This window comes from Lissotriton helveticus, chromosome 2_1 (assembly GCF_964261635.1).
Source record: "Lissotriton helveticus chromosome 2_1, aLisHel1.1, whole genome shotgun sequence".
Lineage (NCBI taxonomy): Eukaryota > Metazoa > Chordata > Amphibia > Caudata > Salamandridae > Lissotriton > Lissotriton helveticus.
The window spans coordinates 1,639,049,343-1,639,068,643 of NC_136059.1; the positions used below are offsets into that span (position 1 = coordinate 1,639,049,343).

The 19,301-nt window shown below is 42.8% G+C and overlaps 1 protein-coding gene across 1 annotated transcript in view; it reads left to right on the forward strand.

Annotated features, from left to right (window-relative positions):
* Nucleotides 1-19,301, forward strand: part of LOC144820297 (uncharacterized) — a 192,435-nt gene that overhangs the window by 37,685 nt on the left and 135,449 nt on the right. The window contains exons 4-7 of the mRNA XM_078677878.1: nucleotides 445-489; nucleotides 4,792-4,824; nucleotides 4,962-4,997; nucleotides 14,193-14,237. Of these exons, the coding sequence (XP_078534004.1) occupies nucleotides 445-489; nucleotides 4,792-4,824; nucleotides 4,962-4,997; nucleotides 14,193-14,237 (159 nt within the window). The remainder of the gene's footprint in view (nucleotides 1-444; nucleotides 490-4,791; nucleotides 4,825-4,961; nucleotides 4,998-14,192; nucleotides 14,238-19,301) is intronic.

Here is a 19,301-nt window from a genome sequence, read left to right on the forward strand (position 1 = left end):
TGTAGGTAAACAACAATAATAACATTAACAAAGTTACGCAAATAAAAAGTCTTCAACAAATATGTCTGATAGGTACTCTATATGAAAATGAACCTAATCTGACTCCTAGTTACACCCCAATTGCCTTTTTTAAAACTGAATCAAAAAGACAGAAAAACGACCCTATAACTATGGCAAATCGGGGAGGGGGTTGGGCACGTCTGATGTCTTTATCTGATCATCATTCTCAATTTTCCTTTCTTATAGAACAGAAGACGTCATTTTGAGCACAGTTTATACTGGGTTACCTAGTTTAGATTTGTTTTGAAAAAAGTCGCAAATACATGGGCTGGTTTAATCGAAATGTTGTTATTACTAAGCTTTATTAGGTATATTTTTGGTGGAACAGCATTTGTAAATGTATAATGGTATAAACACAATAAAATGTGATTTTGATGATTTCAGGGAGACACAGGGGATCAAGGACCCAAAGGTGATGTCGGAGAAAAGGTAATCAAATGTATTTATTACTAAAAAAGCAAACCTTGCACCTCGGTTGTTGGGTGTTGGCAAAATACTTAAATGTAAATTGTCTGTGTAGTGCATTTTATGTTTGGATCAGTTTGAGCTAGAAATACATTTTGTTGACATTTACAAAGTATATAGCAAATGGTGGGTAATTTGACAAGAGCAGCAGTTCCATAACTATGCTTAAAATGTTATAGCTACAGAATTGCATAAATCCAATCGTCTCGCTTCTAACAAATAACTAGTGCGAACAATAATAGTCCTCACCCCTCAATTTACAAGAGAATCACTGAACAGGAATCCATTCAACCTGGATTTAAAATAAACGACATGGAAGGCAGAAGCATATTTGAAACGTTCTTATTTAAACACAAAAGCCCTTTTTATGGCAGTGATTAAAAATGTCTTCTTCTATCTTTAATGGATTTCCCTTAAGGTTTATCTATCGATTGTTTGTTCAGTTAATTAATAGCTCTGTTGCTACATTAAACATTTAGTAAAAAATCATATTGCAAGTATTAGCAAGTTTCTTTAATTGTGTCCTATAATGTACTCAAGCTAAAAGAATGCTATGGAGACATCTATTATGCATTTTGACGTATGATCTGTGGTGTACCCCTTTTATACATCGTCAACTTCATGTCAATTTCAACTTAATGTCCTCCACAGCACCCTTTATTGTCTGTGTATTGTTCTCACAATTGGCAAGATATTTTTCTGATGCTGCTGTTTAAAATGAGTGGGAAACCAATAATGTGTAAATAATGCGAACGATTTCAAGGCCTGGATTTTTTGGAAGGTTTTGTCCAAACCAAATATATCTATGTTGGTTTAAAAGTTGAATGTCTACTTTAAAATTCATTTTTTTCTACTTCCTTGCTCTAAAATAGAGTAGTGTCAATTACAAATCATAGACATAGAAGACGCTGTTTCGTTCTTCTCTTTGTGTGGCATAACTGGGATATTGTGGTTATTGATCAAAGAGACTTACAATCGGATGGTTAAGTCAAAAGTTCAAATTATTGTTAGAAGGTAATAAGATGAAAAGCGAGCGAGGTTTTGAACTTTGCCTATACAAATCTGCAAAGTTAGCAAGTTTACCACTGCACCCCATTTGAGAAGTTTGCAAATTTTATAAACTTCACTCAGTCACACATGAAGAAGTTTTCAACAAAGTTAAAAAAAGTACGAAAGAATATTTTAGCAAAAACATTTTTGTTGAATAATTCACCCTCTAGAAGTCTTTTAATGTGTATTTCCAAAGACATCAAGTTTGCAGGTTTTCTGCTTATATTGGTGTTGTAGAAATGTAGAAACTTGGACATTGTATGAAGATTATGAAATTTAGAAAGCATCTCAAATTCGTGATGGAATATCTTTGCAAAGCCCTAAATGGAACCTCAAGTAGGTTTTGAACTCTACACTAGGCTAGTGGCAAAGCAAGAACCCCTGCTAGGGTGATGAGGGCTGCATGGCTACACGCTCCTGCCACGTATTATGCTTTTTTTCTGCAGCTGTCTTGTCCTGCATTCAATGACTTTAGGTTTTTATTATAGGCCCTCCATAACAGAAACAGCTTATTTCCGCAACATCTCCAGCACCAGCTGACAAGTCTCCAAAACTCAAATCTCATGCAGTGTGACATCGTATTTTTTGTATAAGCTACATTTATGTTTTGTGATCCCTCAATTTTTCCTTTCATACCGCAGTCTGTTATCACGCGACAGTAGCTCTTGGACAGCTTCTGAAGACCAAAACCTATCAGGCGCACACAATTTACCACATTTGTTTCGCTATGGAATGCGTTATGAGCAATAGCTCTACATAGGGGAATGGTATTCGATTACCATTTGCATGAAGTTATCAACCATTTTGAAACCGCTTACAGGCATTTAATAGAGTAATGGACCGAGATCATTAATCATGGCGGAGAGATGCCAGTGCACGGTAAAGAGTTACTTTGTCTCAAGGGCGTCTGATCCTACTCAATAATTGGAATAAATTGCTGGGTCACTTGGTTGCTTGAGCCAGCACATCATAGCTTCTTTTAGCTGCTTAGCAGCTGACACGCTACTTGGCAGCCATTGCACGAGCCATAAATTATATTCCGTCATTTCTATCACTCTGGAGACCCAAGCGTTGCTGATGCAGAGGAGATGTCCAGTCACACTATAACTTTATGAGTCTTTTCTCTTGATTTAGGACAGAGAGAGAAGGAGGACAAATGGATGTAGCATCCAAGATTAATACAAAATCCTCTAGGCTTGACTAACTGACCCATCACACAGTGACACAAGCAATCCCATGCTCATGACGTAAAGTTTATCATCAAAACCTCGTGCCAAAAACTGGGGGACAGAGCATACTAAAAAAAAATTACATTTATTTATTTGCTCTGTCCATCCCTTTGACAATACATATTTTGAAAAAGGTTGTAGTCTGGAATATCAAGTAGGTAATACTGTGATACCTTAACATTGTTGTCAAAATTTCGAGGACCAAAATATCGAAAGGTAAATGCATATCACAAAGTAGAAGTTAGATGTGGCGTAACGGCCAGGGATGCCGAATTTGAAGCTGTGGAACCAGGTTTGAGTCTTTGCGTCGGCACAATATCCTGTGATCCTGGGCAAATCACTTAATCTCCCCATGCCTACCAAACAAATTTCATCTGTCCTTGTGTAATATAATTGGTGCTCATGTAAAGCACACCTGTACCTTTGGGTCGAGTTTGCTCTAAATAAAAGTGCATTATATATATTTCAGCTGCAAGGTAAGCAAAATACCAGACTCACAGGAGCAGTTCATCCAGAGTTTATTTGGTGTAAATACACACAGACGCGTTTCGGTAACCGCCTTTCTCAATGTCAGCGGCCGGCCCGAGACGGCGCCATTAAATACAAAATTCATTGGTGCAGTATAATTCATCAACATCAAAAACGAACTACAGTCCTAATGGTTATAGTCTTGTCCATCTTAAAACATGCATTGTTACACATCCCATTCCTCTAATCTAATTGTTATATACAAAAAGAAGCCCAAAATTAAGCCCTGCATGGGCAAAGGGCACCAGATGATTGTGGCGCCACCTGTATTACATGTGCTAGTTAATTTCATTATTCTGCCCTGTATGGGCATAGCACGTACATGTACTTTCGCTTCAAAAATAATATGTACACAATTAAATATTATGCCTCCCCATTCCAACGAATTTACAACCCCCTTAATTGTTTCATTAAATACATAGAATCAAACCTGCTTGAGTGTCCGTGGATTTTCTGCTAAACGGTGGAGATTAATTTGGATATTGAGGGTTACCCGTTAGCCCAACGCGGTTCGCCCATGTGACAGCCTTGGGACTAACCGTAACTAGTGAATTGGAATATATATATATATATATATATATATATATATATATATATATATATATATATATATATATATATATATATATATTAGCAAAATCCAATTATCTCCCAGGCCGAATATATATATTACAAAGGTGTTGCGGTTGGATCGACTTGCATCCAAAACCCTAGTGTTGTACATGAAAGGGCCTCCGCTAACACTTGTAAAATACACCACTAACTTTCCTCTTCAAGGAAAGAAATGGAACTCTGAGATGGGAGAGTGTTGCCACAGTTTTAATCAATTAAAACCCGCCACACAGGATGTGTTTCAGTTAATCAACAACCTTTGTCACCTAAAGAGTGCCAATCTGAACACACCATATTTACTTGTTTCATGATGAACATAAACAAAATACTATTCGGTTTACTGCATACAGCTCTACCTTAACATGCATGCCAAACGATATGAACAACTTGGTTCTGCTGTAATTTTCATTAAAATATATATATTTTTTATGGAGGTGGAACTTTGAATTTTCATTTAGTACTAGTTACTAAATTACCATTTTGCAATCATGACACAAGGATTGCTGTGGGGATTTCTGAGATTTCTTCCCAGTCCACCACTTTTTGGCGGGTGTCCTGTTCCACCAATCACTAAATTAAACCCTAAATGTTTCCCTATTGTCTTGTAGGCTGCACCAATGGTTACTTGGCTTCTAAACAGTAGCATCTTCTTTGTCAATGTCACCTTGTCAAGGTTCTCCTAGAGGATATCAGGAATGTCAGCAATGGTTGATGATAATTGAGGTGTCAGACAGGAGGTCAGGGATAAGCAGCATGACTTGTCATTGAATGAGCAGTTATACATGCAAGTTCTTTACTTCTTCAAAGCCACAAATGTAATGGTCATTCCTTTCTTTGTTCCTCTCAGGGATTGCCTGGTTCTTCTGCTGCTGGTATCAAGGTAGGTATGGACAGTTGAATCTGTTGTTATACATGTGGTGGACAGGTATACCCTCTTTTGGTAGTATCAGATGTGCTCTGCCTTCTCTGAAATTAATATTTTAATGTACTCTGATGTTTCTTTGTTTTTTTATATAGGGTGAACCTGGAGAATCTGGTCGCACAGGCCAAAAGGTACAAATCCGAATGGTTGCTCAGTGTTCATGTTGATATGAAATTATTATACCATGGTTCATAGAAATAAACTCACTCAAGGGAAATATTGACAGTTCATTTAAAGAAACTTTGTGTCTGATTTATGATTTGGCAGAAAGTATTTCATCCCTCAGAGTAGAGGAGGACATTGCCTCCGCCACCCCAACAGAATACTGTCTGCCAAATTTAAAGATGGCCACTTACCCTGCGGTTATCTCTGTACCTTAAAGGGAAGAGCCGACGTGGTTTTCTTCAAGTTACAAAAAGTTTAGTGTAAGGCCACCATTGGTTTTACTAGCTGAACATTTAACTTTTTTTGGTTTTCCGAAACATTCTCCGAAAGCAGGTGTTTGTTTCTGAAAAACAAACACTGACCCTACATTTTGGGATTTCTCTCCCAGGATGTTTTGGATCATTTTTTTTTTTTTGTGTCCCTCACCACAAAGTTCTGCCTGGTATGACAAACAAATAAAAAAGGACATTACACATCCATCCTAAATAGAGTGGGCAGTGTAGTGCTTTTCCTCTGACAGTCTATACTATATTAAGCATCGGGATGCTTTCCTTCAATGGAGTTAATGATGGCTTCATTGACGGAAAGCTTATGGTCCGCCCGTCTCTAAATGAAGAGAGTGGGCAGAGAATTTGGCAAACAGCCTCACATCTGTAACAGAGAACCCTTTCCACCAAACTCTACATCAGGCAATCTGTCTTATTTCCAAAACACATTGGCTGAAGTAGAGTGGAATGTTTAAGATGCTGACCCCACCATTTTGAGCTACGTGTATTGTCAGAGGCAGTCACTCAGGTCTGAGAGTACCACTGATGTCAGAGGAGCCATTTGTGTCAGAGGTTATCACTCTTGTCAGTAGAGTCATTCATGTCAGAGATTACCACTGCTGTCAGAGATTACCACTGCTGTCAGGTATCAGCTGGAATCAGAGGCTGCCAAAGGGTGAGAGACTACCTCTTAGGCTAAAAGCTACCACTTGTTCTGGAAGACACCATTAATATGAGAGGCAGCGACTAAAAACAGGGGAAAACATTTGCCTTGATTGGTTACACTTGCTCAGAATATTCCTATGGCATATTCTAACCTTTTCCTAGAGCCACAATGACATCAAAAGTCTGTGCCCCTTTATTCCTACCTAAGACAAATCCTTTGAGAGAAAGGGAACTTTTCTTAACAGCACTGTGGAAGATCGCCAGTGTAGTCAGTCAGTGACACTTCGATCACACTAGTCCCACACAAGCTGCAAGACACTAACCCTGGAGGCATGGAGGGGTGGTGTTGCATGTCGCTGAATCTTAACCTTGCATGATCCACCTAACTGTGTGATAACCTGCAGCACTTTTTATCCTGTGGGGGGCTGAACTGCTGACCGCAGCCACAGGGAATAATGAAATGAGAGTCCATACAATACTCAGGGATTTTATGCACAATATCCTATGTCCGAGACCCATGACGGTTAATTCAAAGGGAACTAAAATGGGGCCTTTAGGTCTTTCCTTGAAGTAACTAATAATGAGGAAATAGGTTTGTAAAGCACTTAGGGGCCCATTACGATGTCGAGCGGAAAGCCTCTGCCCGACAACGACTCAGATTCGGGACCAACTGAATTGCGGCCGTCGGTTCTGGCCTCCGTATTACAATGTGACCGAACACTGTTCGGTCGGATTCCCATTGTTTCCTATGGGAGCTCGTGTTACGTCTGAGAACGAGCCGTAACACAGGCTCCTATGGAGAAATGGTGTGTGTGTGTAAAACCCTGCACCCTGTGGCAGGCACAGTGCAGGGTTTTACAGGAGAGTACCCTAGGTACCCCCTCAGCCAGCACCGTAGGCCGCGTGGCTAGGGGCTCTGCCAGAGGCCCCCAAAGTCACTTTCTGACAGCCTTTCCATGTTGGAAAGGCCGGCTTGGAAAGGCTGTTGGAAACCGTCATTGTAATCCTGATGGCGGAATCACCGTCCATAGGGAGTTATGGTGCGGTTCCTACCGAAAGGAATACTCTGTGAGTCAGTCGGAACCGAATTGGGATGAGCGGCCTGTTTACGTTCCGACTGCGAGCAACGTAATCGGGCGATCAGAATGTAAAACAACCTAATTGGTCAGAGGGGCTGTGACGCAGCCTGGAAGATTCTGACTGTCGGGAGGAGGCTTTCCACCCGACATTGTAGTGAGCCCCTGAATGGAGAGTTAATCTTATTTGGCGATTGCTTATGATCAAGACATACTTGTTGTAACTCGAGGTTCATTAAATAGATAACTTCTTTCCTTCATGGATTGTAGACATCCTCTTGAGTACTGAGAGGGAATACAGTCAGAAAGGACATCAAGTAAAAGACCAGCTGGATTTGTGGTTGCACATACGGGCAGTAGAGATAACAAAGTCTGAGATAGAATTCACAGGCATGCAATATGAAGGTTTTAAGCAAAAGGTCAATGCTTAAAGAATCTAAGTTGTGAGGTTTCACTAAGACCAACAGAGCAAATAAGAATGGCCTAGCACAAAACGCTAATCTATGGTGTGAGACACATACATCCCCAGCTAATGAGATGTGAGGTCTTTTTCACCAAAACACAATGATGGGGTTGTTTACTAAGGCACTAGCTTTCATTTGGTGTAAAGCACTGCATCAGTTTACTTACCATTATAAAAGCCCTAGGGTGGAGTACAAAAATGTTCTGCACCACGCGGGTGCGCACACAACCCTCAGGGGTGTTGCTTCGGGGGGGGTGTTGGGGTGTTACACCCGCCTAGTAAATATATTTTCTGAGGAATAGTTGGGTACAGGTACTTTCAGCCGGGTACTGTGAGGTGTCAGTCGGATTTCACCAGGATATTTTGCAAGCACAAACTGACAAAAACACACACTCTCCATCTCTGTTTTGAAAGTTCTAAAAAATGTTGATTATTTTACAAAATAATGTTTTCTCTCACATAGTACTCATACCAATCCGCATTCCTCTCTCTTTCCGCTGCCCCTTAAGCCCCTCTCATGCACCCTGCTTGTCGTATAATGTATTTTAACATTATATGCCAGCGTGATTTCGGGAAATTTGAAGTTCACGCCCCGCCAATCTTATTGACCAAGCTACGCCCCTGAGAACCCTTAGAAAATAATCCTGTCTGTCTGTTACAATGAACCATGAGTTGAATCAGCAGCTTCCAGTGCTTGCCTGTTAAATGTGATGGCTCTGTCTCCGAAAAGACACTGTACTATCAGAGCACACGGCAGGGCTTTGTGATAGGTAAGAATCGTCACCACTGAGCTTGGCGACACTTCTCTTGTGACAGCTCATCACCTTACTATCACACTGAGCAACTTTTTCGTAACAACAGCAATGGATTCTGCATCTTCGTCCTTGAAAAGCATGGCATTGACATGATTACATTCTGGGGTGGACATCTTTAGTCCATTGCATACTGGTGCCTAAGACTAACAATGCCTACTGCTAGTCAGGTGCTGTTGTAGCTACTCCAGCAGGCTCCCCTGCTACCAAGACGTGCTCACCAGTTTCGTATAACCATTACAAGGGCACCCAAGAAAGAGACAGAGACTCTATCTAGACATGGTGATGGCCAAATACATCTACAACATTGTGTGCTGGTCCAGTCACCCGTAACCTCCACCGCTGTCGAGCAGACCTCGCTTATGGACCCACACGCAGCGTACAGCTGATACTCCCTAGCTAAATAAATGAACAGTGTGCACACTGCAGACCAGACATGTGGGGAATAAAAACACATCTGAAATGTAATAGCCATATTACATACAAATGCTGTAGACTACTTTGTGCTTCCCTTGAGATGGTATGTGTTTATGTATGACTGTGTAAAACAAGTGGTTTCAGTTTCAGAAATGAAAACAAGATATCACATGGCTTGTAGTTTGCACTTGATTAAGTAAAATTGTACAGACTGTGAAATCTGGACCTAATGATGGCTCAGCAGATCAGGCTTCAGGTGGTACGGATCCATAAAACATGCTTGAATGTAAATATGCAGAACTTTTTATCTCAATGCTTACAGTGAAAACTCTTTCCTCAACTCTTCCTTCTACTTACTGCCCGTTGTATGGCAAAACGCTGCCATACCCTGAATGTGTTGATGGAGCATCTAATAAAGCTATTAGCGGTAGCATCTTTCAACAAAATGGTGCTGGCTTTCGCCACCTGCTTTTTTGTGAGAAACTAAAAATGTGTCGCTCAAGGCCCTAAAACAGATTTACACAAAGTGGTGCAAATCAGAAAACACAGAAAGAGTGGACATGGCATGTAAAAGGGTCCTTCCAGCCGCTTATTAAATGTTAGTTTATTTTCTTTAAACTGTTGTTTCTGTTAGCAGGAAAAGTTAAGGAAGTTGATCTAGAGACACACGCCATGAATGGCATTGTTTGCAAACCAATGCAAAACTGCCTTAGTCCAAGGTAAAATATTCAAACCCCACAGCTAAAATACAATGACCCACAGCATTTATAACACGGTGCCCAGTTATTCAATGGTGATGCACAGTTAAATAAGCCTAAGGCTCAATATCAGATAGTGAGTGGCCTTCGAGTGCTGCAACTTTAACCTGGTTACACCCGTTCCAATAGGAGACAGTACAACTCTTTAAAACAACACCAACTGCAGTGATGGAGTCATGGCCGCCATTTTCAAGCCAACAAGCTCTTGTACCTTGTAGGAAAATTACTCAACCTTCTCTTCTTTTAGCCACTGAAGTGTTTTTTCCCTCAATCACTTTATCCAAGAGCATTGATTTGTGGGATTAAAATGAAACAATTCAATAAACGCGGCATAATATGCTCAAAGGTCCGAATCGTCGTCCGAGTACAAATATTCGCCTTGTCTGTAACCAGCATCCTCCATTTTGTCTCCTGTACTTTACATATATTAATTAAAGGAGCTGGTTGGGCCTGTTTATAAACAGTCTTTGCTGCACTTCAGGCCCTTTGAGGGCCCTCTTACGAGAAGAGATAGTTCCAAGCGCATATTTTCATATAAGGCAGCCATTAAGTACTTTTAAGACAGCAAGCTTGGTTATTAGTTCAATGGAAACCTATTGAGAGACTACAGTCAGGCACAGCTGCTCCAATAGGGCTGTATTTTCTTTCAAAATGTCTGTTCGGAAGAGCCAGGTGCCACTTAATGAAAACATGGCATGCTCTCTGCTGGAGCATTTATTCTAAGAGCAGAATTTCAAAGACTGTCTCCGGCATGCCAGTTTACCAAGAAGAAAAAGTTAAAACTGCACTATCAAGTGGCAACCCAGATGCAAGGCAATACTTTCCACTAGATGTCCTTTTTTTCGAGAAACATGTCCAGGTTAATGGCGTGGCAGCACAGACACTATTATTTTTTTTAAAAACAAATTTTTATTGTCATATTTGCATAAGCAACACAGGGCCCTGTCACCCAGGGAAGCCTGCAACAATAAATAGCACAGTATCCATTGCAATTGACATTTTCATGGTGTAAACAAACATTACAAAAAGAAACTAAGAACCACCCCCCACCTACCCAACTCTCCCCTCCCACTCACCCCTCCCAGCCCCCCCAACCCCCCCCCCCCAGCTCACAATAGGTCCAAAAACCATACACATAATAGGATGGAGGCAATCCATGCGTCCCGTCGGTTCCATGCTCCAGACTCTCCCACATAGCCCCTCTCACCCATCCTGAGGGAAATCATCCTGCTCCGCCGGGGGCTCCAGCCACACCCCCCTGTAATCTGCCCAGCGTTTCCAAATTTTAAAATGCTTCCACGGGCAGCCCCTAGCTACAAAGATCAGGCGCTCCAGGCCCATGTAAAAATCCAGACCCCTCTTCCAGACCGTCATCTTAGGGGCACGGGGGTCTTTCCACCCTTTAGCTATGTCTCTCTTAGCAGTGGTAAGGCCTAGTAACATCAAGTGTCTCTTGTATAAGTTGCCCCCAACCCCATCCATGACATGCAATAAGGCAAATTGTGGCGTGTTCGGGAGCTCCCACCCCAACACCTCAGCTAAACAGGCCAGAACCCCCCTCCAGAAGCGCACCACAGTCCCGCAGCTCCACACCGTATGAAGGAACGTCCCTTCCTCACTATGACAGCGGAGACAGTTTGGCGAGGCAATCAGACCCGCCCGATAAAGGCGAACTCTCGTGTAATAGACCCTGTGTAAGTATTTGAACTGGATTAAGCGGAGACGCACCGCTATGGCGGCGCCCCTGGGTGAAGCCAATGCCTCCTTCCAATCTTCCTCCTCCAACCCACCCACATCCTTCTCCCAGTGTTCCCTGAGCTTCTGAAGTGCGGGAGAACATTGTGTGACTAGCGTCTGATATATGCGAGAAATTTTCTTTGTTACAAGGTCCCCCATAAACACTTTTACCTTCAGGGGGTTGAAGTCCGGGAGAGTCTCCAGTCCTACCAAACTGGGGGACAGGGCGTGGCGAAACTGAAGGTACCGAAAAAATTGGGAGTTGGACATATCAAAATCATCTCTGAGCTCTTGGAAGGATTTCAACGTGATGTCGTGCCTCACATCCCCTAAGGTCGAGATGCCCACATTGTCCCACCCCGTAAATCCTTGTAGGGAGACCAGTGCCGGGAAGCGGCCATTGTGCCATAAAGGCGTCTCCGCTGTCAGAACGTTCCACCACCCCACACGACGCAGGGCCTTCCTCCAAATGAGAAACACCGTCCGAGTGACCGTTGGCAGTGCACTACGCAGGGGTGCGGAGTAGAGGATCGTATGGAGTGTGTTGGAGCCCATCAAAAAGCGCTCCATGGCATAGGCCGGATCCGCACGATCGCCGTACCACCAGTCATTTAGTACCAATAGATGAGAGGCCTGATAATAGGAGAGAATATCCGATGTGGCCAGTCCTCCACAATAGGTGGCGAGGAAGCACGTGCGCAATGCCACTCGAACCGCTCCCCCCTCCCATAGGAACTGCCCCAAAAGGGAGTTTACCTGGCGAAACCAGCTCAGGGGAATTGGATAAGGGTGGTTCTGGAGTTGATATAGCAGGCGCGGAATCGCCACCATTTTGAAAATGGCCGATCTGCCATAAATGGTAAGCGGCATACGCGACCAGGTCTTAAGGTCTGCTCGTACTCGATCCCACACCGGCAGTAAATTTCGTTCCCAAGACACGGCCGGGGTATCTGACAGAAAGACCCCCAAGTATTGAAGCCCTCCAACCGCAACCTTAAGCGGAGCGGCCCAATCCCCTACTACCGAAGTCTGCTCTCCCAATACCCACAGGGTAGATTTGCGGGGATTCATGTATAGTCCCAAGGTCTCACCAAAGATCTGTAGAATTTCCAGGAGGCGCGGCCACGACCTATGAAGTTCTGTAAGGAAGAAGAGGACGTCGTCTGCGTAAAGTGCTATTCTGTCGGACGGGCCCCGCACCCAGTCAAACCCTCTCAGCTGTGCGTCCATCCGCACCCATGCAGCGAGCGGCTCCATGGCCAAGGCAAACAGGTAGGGCGACAGTGTGCACCCCTGCCGGGTACTACGACAGACACTATTATTTTGTTGTTAGACGAGTTTCTCATTGAAACATGCATCTAAAAATTGTTTATCCCGTATATAGATAGCTAAGTCTAAAATAAAAGAAGTGGTGAGTTTTAAGGGGCAATTAAAGAAAGTGCTTGTTGATATTTAGCTTTTCCCAGATGCCCTGAACTTTGTTGAGGTACAACTTGACGTCATTGTTTGATGGAGCAGTGCTTGGGCCAATCACAGCATGTTTGCTCATCGACTGCCCACCATTTTATAACAGATGGTACGCTAAATGATAGATCAGGGGCAACAATGCAACTATCACTTTCAGCCCAGGGACCAGACTTATTTTTCGAACATGCAATAGCCTATCCGCTGTGCGGCCAGGGTCATGGTTTTAAATACTGGACACATTGTCGGTGGCAAGGTAGTGGATGGGTCAGCAGTGGCATGTCTGTGGTGCATACTACTTCTCTATTGTGTTTTTGAACTTCAGTAAGTCAACAAATGCTACCTTGAGTTTTAGGTGCACCTGTGGGCCTACGCACAGTGATATTTCCATATGCATTCTTGCCCGTACATCCTTGCCAGGTCTTTGCCAAGACTGGACAGCAAATAGCGTGTGTGTGTGTATACATGTGTGTGCATTTATAGCCCACACTCTTTAAAGCCTGTACCGGTCCTCATTTTGTGAGGACTGGTGCGTTATTAGGAGAACTGGTCTTGGTAGTGTGTTTAGGTACTTTCGAGCGAGTGTATCAAAAAAAAAGAAACGTGCAGTTTTATTTGCCTTGATCCGTTTTATAACCTACCCTACCATTAAAGTTTGCGTGGAGTTAGAAAAGTAAGTACACACTTCATTACTGTCAATGGCCGGTCCTCATAATAATAGGTATGTTTTGGGAGGGTGTGTGTGTGTTTGTGTGTGTGTGTGTGTGTGTGATTGCGCGCAATCTCTCGTGTGCAAGCCAGATGAATAAATTGTGGGAGAAGTCTACATGTCATCTGTGCACCACCTCTCATGTCATTCTCCTAGACTGATGAATCTCTTCCAACCCACCCCCTTCTACAGGGAACCTGTGATATTAGCACAAGTACAAATACTTCCTTCAGTTGGCCGGAGTGCAGCAAAGACCGACTGCTAAACATAATTTGAAAATGTTCGACCTGAAATACATTGTGCTCTTGAACCACTGTTCCTGACTTTTTAATGATTGGTGGTTAATGTTACATGGATGACTGCTCTCGAAACAAGCAATGAAAAACACATGCATGTGGTTGGCATTACTCACTAGGAAGGTAGACTCAGCAGTCCTGCTGGGATCTAGTCCTCATGGGAATACATTTTCCAGTTCCTGGGCTGTTGTAAAGCACACATGCCAGCAATCACTAAATCACTTGTGGGCCTTACTGTATCCTCAGTTAATAAGGTGATAATTGTCGTCAGATCTGTATTTTTGGGGGACTTTTATTCACCCTACATCAACATAAGCGTTCTGCATTGTACATGGTTTGCTGCTACTCGCTTGTTTTTCAAATATTTGCGCATGCAGCCCCTAGCCTCGTGCTCCTTCCTGCCATGTGATGTGTTCCGCCCCGCTCCTCCCTCCCCCGTGACGCTGCTACCCGGAAGTGAAGATCAATCAGTAACGTTCTGTGATTTTCCTGTGTAGGGCGAACCAGGGCTGCCTGGGCTTCCTGGACTTCCTGGCATCAAGGTAAATAAAACCTCAACCTCTGTTTGATGGAGTTGTGTCTGTGTTCGGCCCCTGGTTAGGAGCAACCACGGACCGGAAAGGGAGGAGCTAATGGTTTTCTTCTGTGCCCTGCTCTTGCTGCTCAGTAATGAAGAACCATATAGTCACCTTCCTATCCACAGGACTATAGATTTGTGTAATTCATGCTGTTTCACATCAAAATTAAGCCTGGCACTATTGTACTTGGTTTTGGAATGAAAACTATTTTGCATTCTGAAAAGTCACATATAAATTTTGCACTCAATATTTATATACAATGCAGTTTATTTAAGATGATGCAGAGAAATAGCATTTTTTGAGTGACTGTCTTCCTCTCTGATTGTACATCAGAATCTGGTTCGTGGTTGTTTTGTGGGAGTGCAAAGGGCATAGGTGTCCTCTATATGCAATCTTATTTACAGAAAGAACCACAGACCCTTAAGTACCGTATTCTATGACAATCACAGTTGGAGAGCACACTTCCCCCCTCCCAGCCCCAGTAATGTGTGACCCCAGGCAAATGCAGGATTGCCTTTGCACAACCCCCTGTGCCGTATTACCGAGTGAGGAGCAAAGAGGGCCTCGGGGGAACCTATTGCACACTTGTTAGAATGTGGCACATGGTTAGTGAGCGCCCATGAAGAGCGCACTATGGGCGCACATACTGAGGGTTAAAACAGTGGCGTAGTCAGACCATTTGCCGCCTGTGGCGGTCCCTGCGTTTGCCGCTCCATGAGAGGTACCTGTAAGAGCATAGGGTGGCGATTCCTGCATTTGCCCCCCACGACGGCCGCAGGTAAGAGCTGGGGGAGGCCGCTGCCACCAAAACTGGTGCTGCCCAGGGCAGACCGCACCCCTTGCCTTACCCCTTTGCTACGCCACTGGGTCATGAGGAGTGAACTGGTGTAGACCTCGACCATTTGGTCTGTTTTTAAGAGTGCAGTCGGCGTACCTTTCTTTAACAAAGATACTTGGAAAAAAGTAGTGTTTTAATGTCAATGTCTTCTTTCTATATACAAAAATAACAACATGACAAAATATTTTGGTCAAAATATTGACTACCACTATTTTGTGAAGGTAGGCATATGTAGGTAAAGTGTAAATTTACTATTATTAACTCCACCTCCTCGTACGTGGAAGATATATTCACAGTATTATAGTAGTCAATATTTTGTCCATGATGTTTTGACAGGTAGTAGCGGCTGGCAGGGAATAAGGGTGGTGAGGCGGGTGTGGAGGGGCATGGGGATGGCGAGGGGGGAACAAAATACACACAAAAAATGCCACTTACCTCATCCACCGGCAGGGTCTCTCCTCCGCTTCTCTGCAGTTCCAGAACCAGGAAGCACCCAGGCCCCCTTAAGCCAATCACAACGCTGCAATGCAGCATTTTGATTGGTCTGAGCACCGTCGATCGGCACTCAGACTGGGACTGGGGGCCTGTGCAGTTTTTCAACACTTTTCAAGATTATAAAATAAACATTTGAAGGGGTAAAAACCACAACTGTAGATTCTCAAGGAGTTAAACTCCAACCCATAAACAAAATTTTGCCAGAAAATGTTCTTGCAAAAAAAAAATGTTTTGTTAGAAAATTCTCACACAAGATTTGGAATTTGTCCGTTCGCAAAAAGGGCTAGGTGCAATTTTTTACTACGCACACCTATAAAGGCAGATGAAAACAGAGCAATTAAACTGTTTAAATGTGGTGGGTTATTCTCTACAATCAAGTAAACCTTCTCAAAACATAGATGAAAGTTTAGAGGCTGTTTATCTTCTCACTCCAATGGCTAATTTGATCTAATTATCACCATAATCTGTTTAATGTCATTTGCATCACTGATGATGGTCACTTCACCCAGGTGTGCATCTCCCCACTGGTGTCGGAACTTAGACTGGACCTTGGCTACCAGCTCTCCTGTGTCGGCCAGGTTGGATTTGCATCTGCCATCAGTGTAGAATAATTGGTGACCTGAAAGTTAAAACCTACTAGCTTGTGTAAAAAGCTCCTAAAATTAGGCTTAACATTTAAACCACCAAGCCACCATAAATCGCATGTGCTCCGTTTACAGTATTCTGAATTAGAATATTCAGCTGCCATTATTTATAGTTCTTTCACTTCTGTTCACCTGTCTCATAGAACTAGTAATATAAACCCCTCCCCCTCTCTTCTCAGAGCTAACTGCTTATATCAAAGCCTGTAGTTATTGGAGTGGGTGTTATTAGAAACATGGGAGAAAAAAGCAGGAGAAAAGATGGATGGTTTCCCAGTGTCACCTTAAAAGGAGAACCAAAATCATTGTTATTAAGAGACATCTAAGGGACGTGCACAATGACGCTGGTGATAAATGTAAATGATAGAAAAGGTGGTGCATGTGCTGAGTTCATTTTCACTGAATGAAAAATTATTAATTGAACACAACCCAGATTTTTTAATCTTGGAAATTTAAATCTTTATATTGAAGAGCACTGTGGCATCTGAGCTTATCCCTACAACTAACCACATTACATTTAAATCATTATCTGTTTGCAGAGTCCTCCATCATTTAAACTGACTCTCAGATTCCTCCCTGGCTTGTAGAGAGTTCATTTTGTAATCTTCCTTGCTTATTTTGACCGCAAGGCCAGACGATATGGCGGGTTGTTGGGTTGTAACTTGTATTTGTTCCAGCGATGTAGGTTAAGATTGAGGCCCTGGAAGGCTTTTTTTGCAAGTTGCTATCAATTTTAGGTGAAAGAAGGTATATTTATATTTCACAGAAAACACAAATTGTAATTGACGGAATATGATGGACCGTAGCGGCAGCCATTGCTCCTCATTCCCAGGAATGAGAGCTGTAGTTAGACCCAGTCTTGCTTTCGACAATAATTTATTTTCGAGCAGAGATCCCTGGTTATGTCCTTGATGGATTTTCTGATACCCATGATCATCTCAGAAGTCACTCATTAGAAAGGTTGGCAGCCCTGAGAGTAACCAGTAATGAGGCTCTTATCACAACAAATGTTTTAGGTGGTAATCCGGTAAAGCTGCTCTTGTTCTGGCCTGACTGCAGATGAAGTCACATGGTAATGAGACACCAGCTAGCGGGCTAAAGGTGGAGAGACATTGTGCATTGATCACCTCCCCAGGTCATATAGCCGGAGCCCCTAGAAATCAATGTCTTCTTTTCAGGTGCCACGTGGCACATTCTATGAAGCTGGAAATAAGACCCACTTGGGGGCCTTAAAGTTTTGTAAACCATGGCTTTCTTAATTTGACTTTAAATCGATAAACAATGTAATGCCAGGCACTCAAGTAAACTGATCAACCTCCTTCCTTTTAAATGTTACAAAAATACATGGTAGATGGATTCACAGACACATATAAAGTACATCTCATTGCCAAGAACAGTTCTCACCAGGATCATGAGAGGCTAGGTTGAAGCAGAAGCACACTCAACTAGTGGAGAGGTGTGGCGCAGAGGACAGGGCAGCTGACTTCGAAGCACAGGGCTCGCGGTTTGAACCCCGACTCCGGCAGTAGCTCAGCTCAGCACCAGGTGACTCTGGGCAATAACTCACTTAATTTCCATGACAGTCTCCAGCGCCTTGAGACCCGTCGGGATGAGTAGTTCACGCTTTACAAATACCAGATTGATTGATTGACTCAACCAACATAAAATCAAATTGTTGCTTATTCAATTCATTTAGTCAAAACAATTATGGAAGCCCCAAATGTATAACTTTAAGGCTGCACATGTTACTGGCTGTACCAGACCAGCCCTGCTGCTTTCTTTCATGTGCCCTTGGAAACATACCACAATGGGAGACTACTGCAAGGACACGTAAGAAACCCACTGGGTGTGGTAGTAGACTATCCCTCTCAGAACATCGTCTGACATAAATCTGGGAGTGGAGTTCACTTAAACTACATTGCATTTTTCAAATTAGTGTGGTTTGTAGAAGGACAGACTACTGGATTGGAAGAAGCTGGACCAGACAACATGGAGCCATCTGATAGCCTTAGGCTTGAGTATTGAATTTTGATCTGACTACAGAAATATAAACACATAGCCAAGGTCGGATACTACTCTGTGACCATCCAGTAAGAAAGTATGTGCTATCATTGTGTTTTGAAGAGTTTTAAAAGTAAGTCTAATTGGCACCCAGGGTGCTTTGCAGTCAGTTGTGATAGTCCTTTCTAAGACAGAGCATTGCTAGTCATTTTTTTAGTAGAGCTTTTCCACAACCACCACCTGTAACAACACTATGCATCTTCTGAATGCAGGAAGGGTCTTTACTTGAATCTAATCAATTAACATATTGTCGGTTAGACATGGGAAAATAGGCTTATGGGAGAAAGAGTCTTCCTAATGCGTGTGTAATCTTTGGCCCCCTGCTTTCCTAAGCCTTTGCATAATGTTTTGGCTGGCATTGAGGGTTGAGGTTTGCCACATGGGGAGTACAGGACAAAGGATGAAACAGTAATATCAAATGTGTGTTATTCCCAGAGAAAGTGTTTTGGGGCAAATAAAAAGCAAATCAGTTGTCTCTGCCTTTGAACTGCATAGTGCTCAAAAGGTGCTGCCAGATCTGCCTCAAATGCAGGTGACGAGCAAACTAGTAGGGCCTTTGTACCAACAACTCTATGGAGAAGAACCCTCTCAGGTCAACCTCCCAATATTTCTAGAGTGAGAAATTTAAAGATCTCCTGGCGCTGCAGACATTACATAGGAAGGGAACAGACCAGGCTGATAACGTGTAATGATACTGATTTCTGTACATGGCTGCGCATGAAGTATATTCTGACCAGATGAGTGATTCTATTTGCAATAATGCCCTTTGCACTTAATCATATGAAAGGAAATGTCTGTTTACTCTGGCAGGCACATCTTCTTTACTGTTTCTGAAATGTTATCGTATTATCCTGAAGGAATGGGGTGAAGATTAGTAAATCTATATTGACCTAAGTATACCTACCTTCATAATATTATGGTAGTCAATACTCTGATCACAATAATTTTGTAGGTTGACATTTTTGTTCTCAATAGACTGACATACACTGGTCT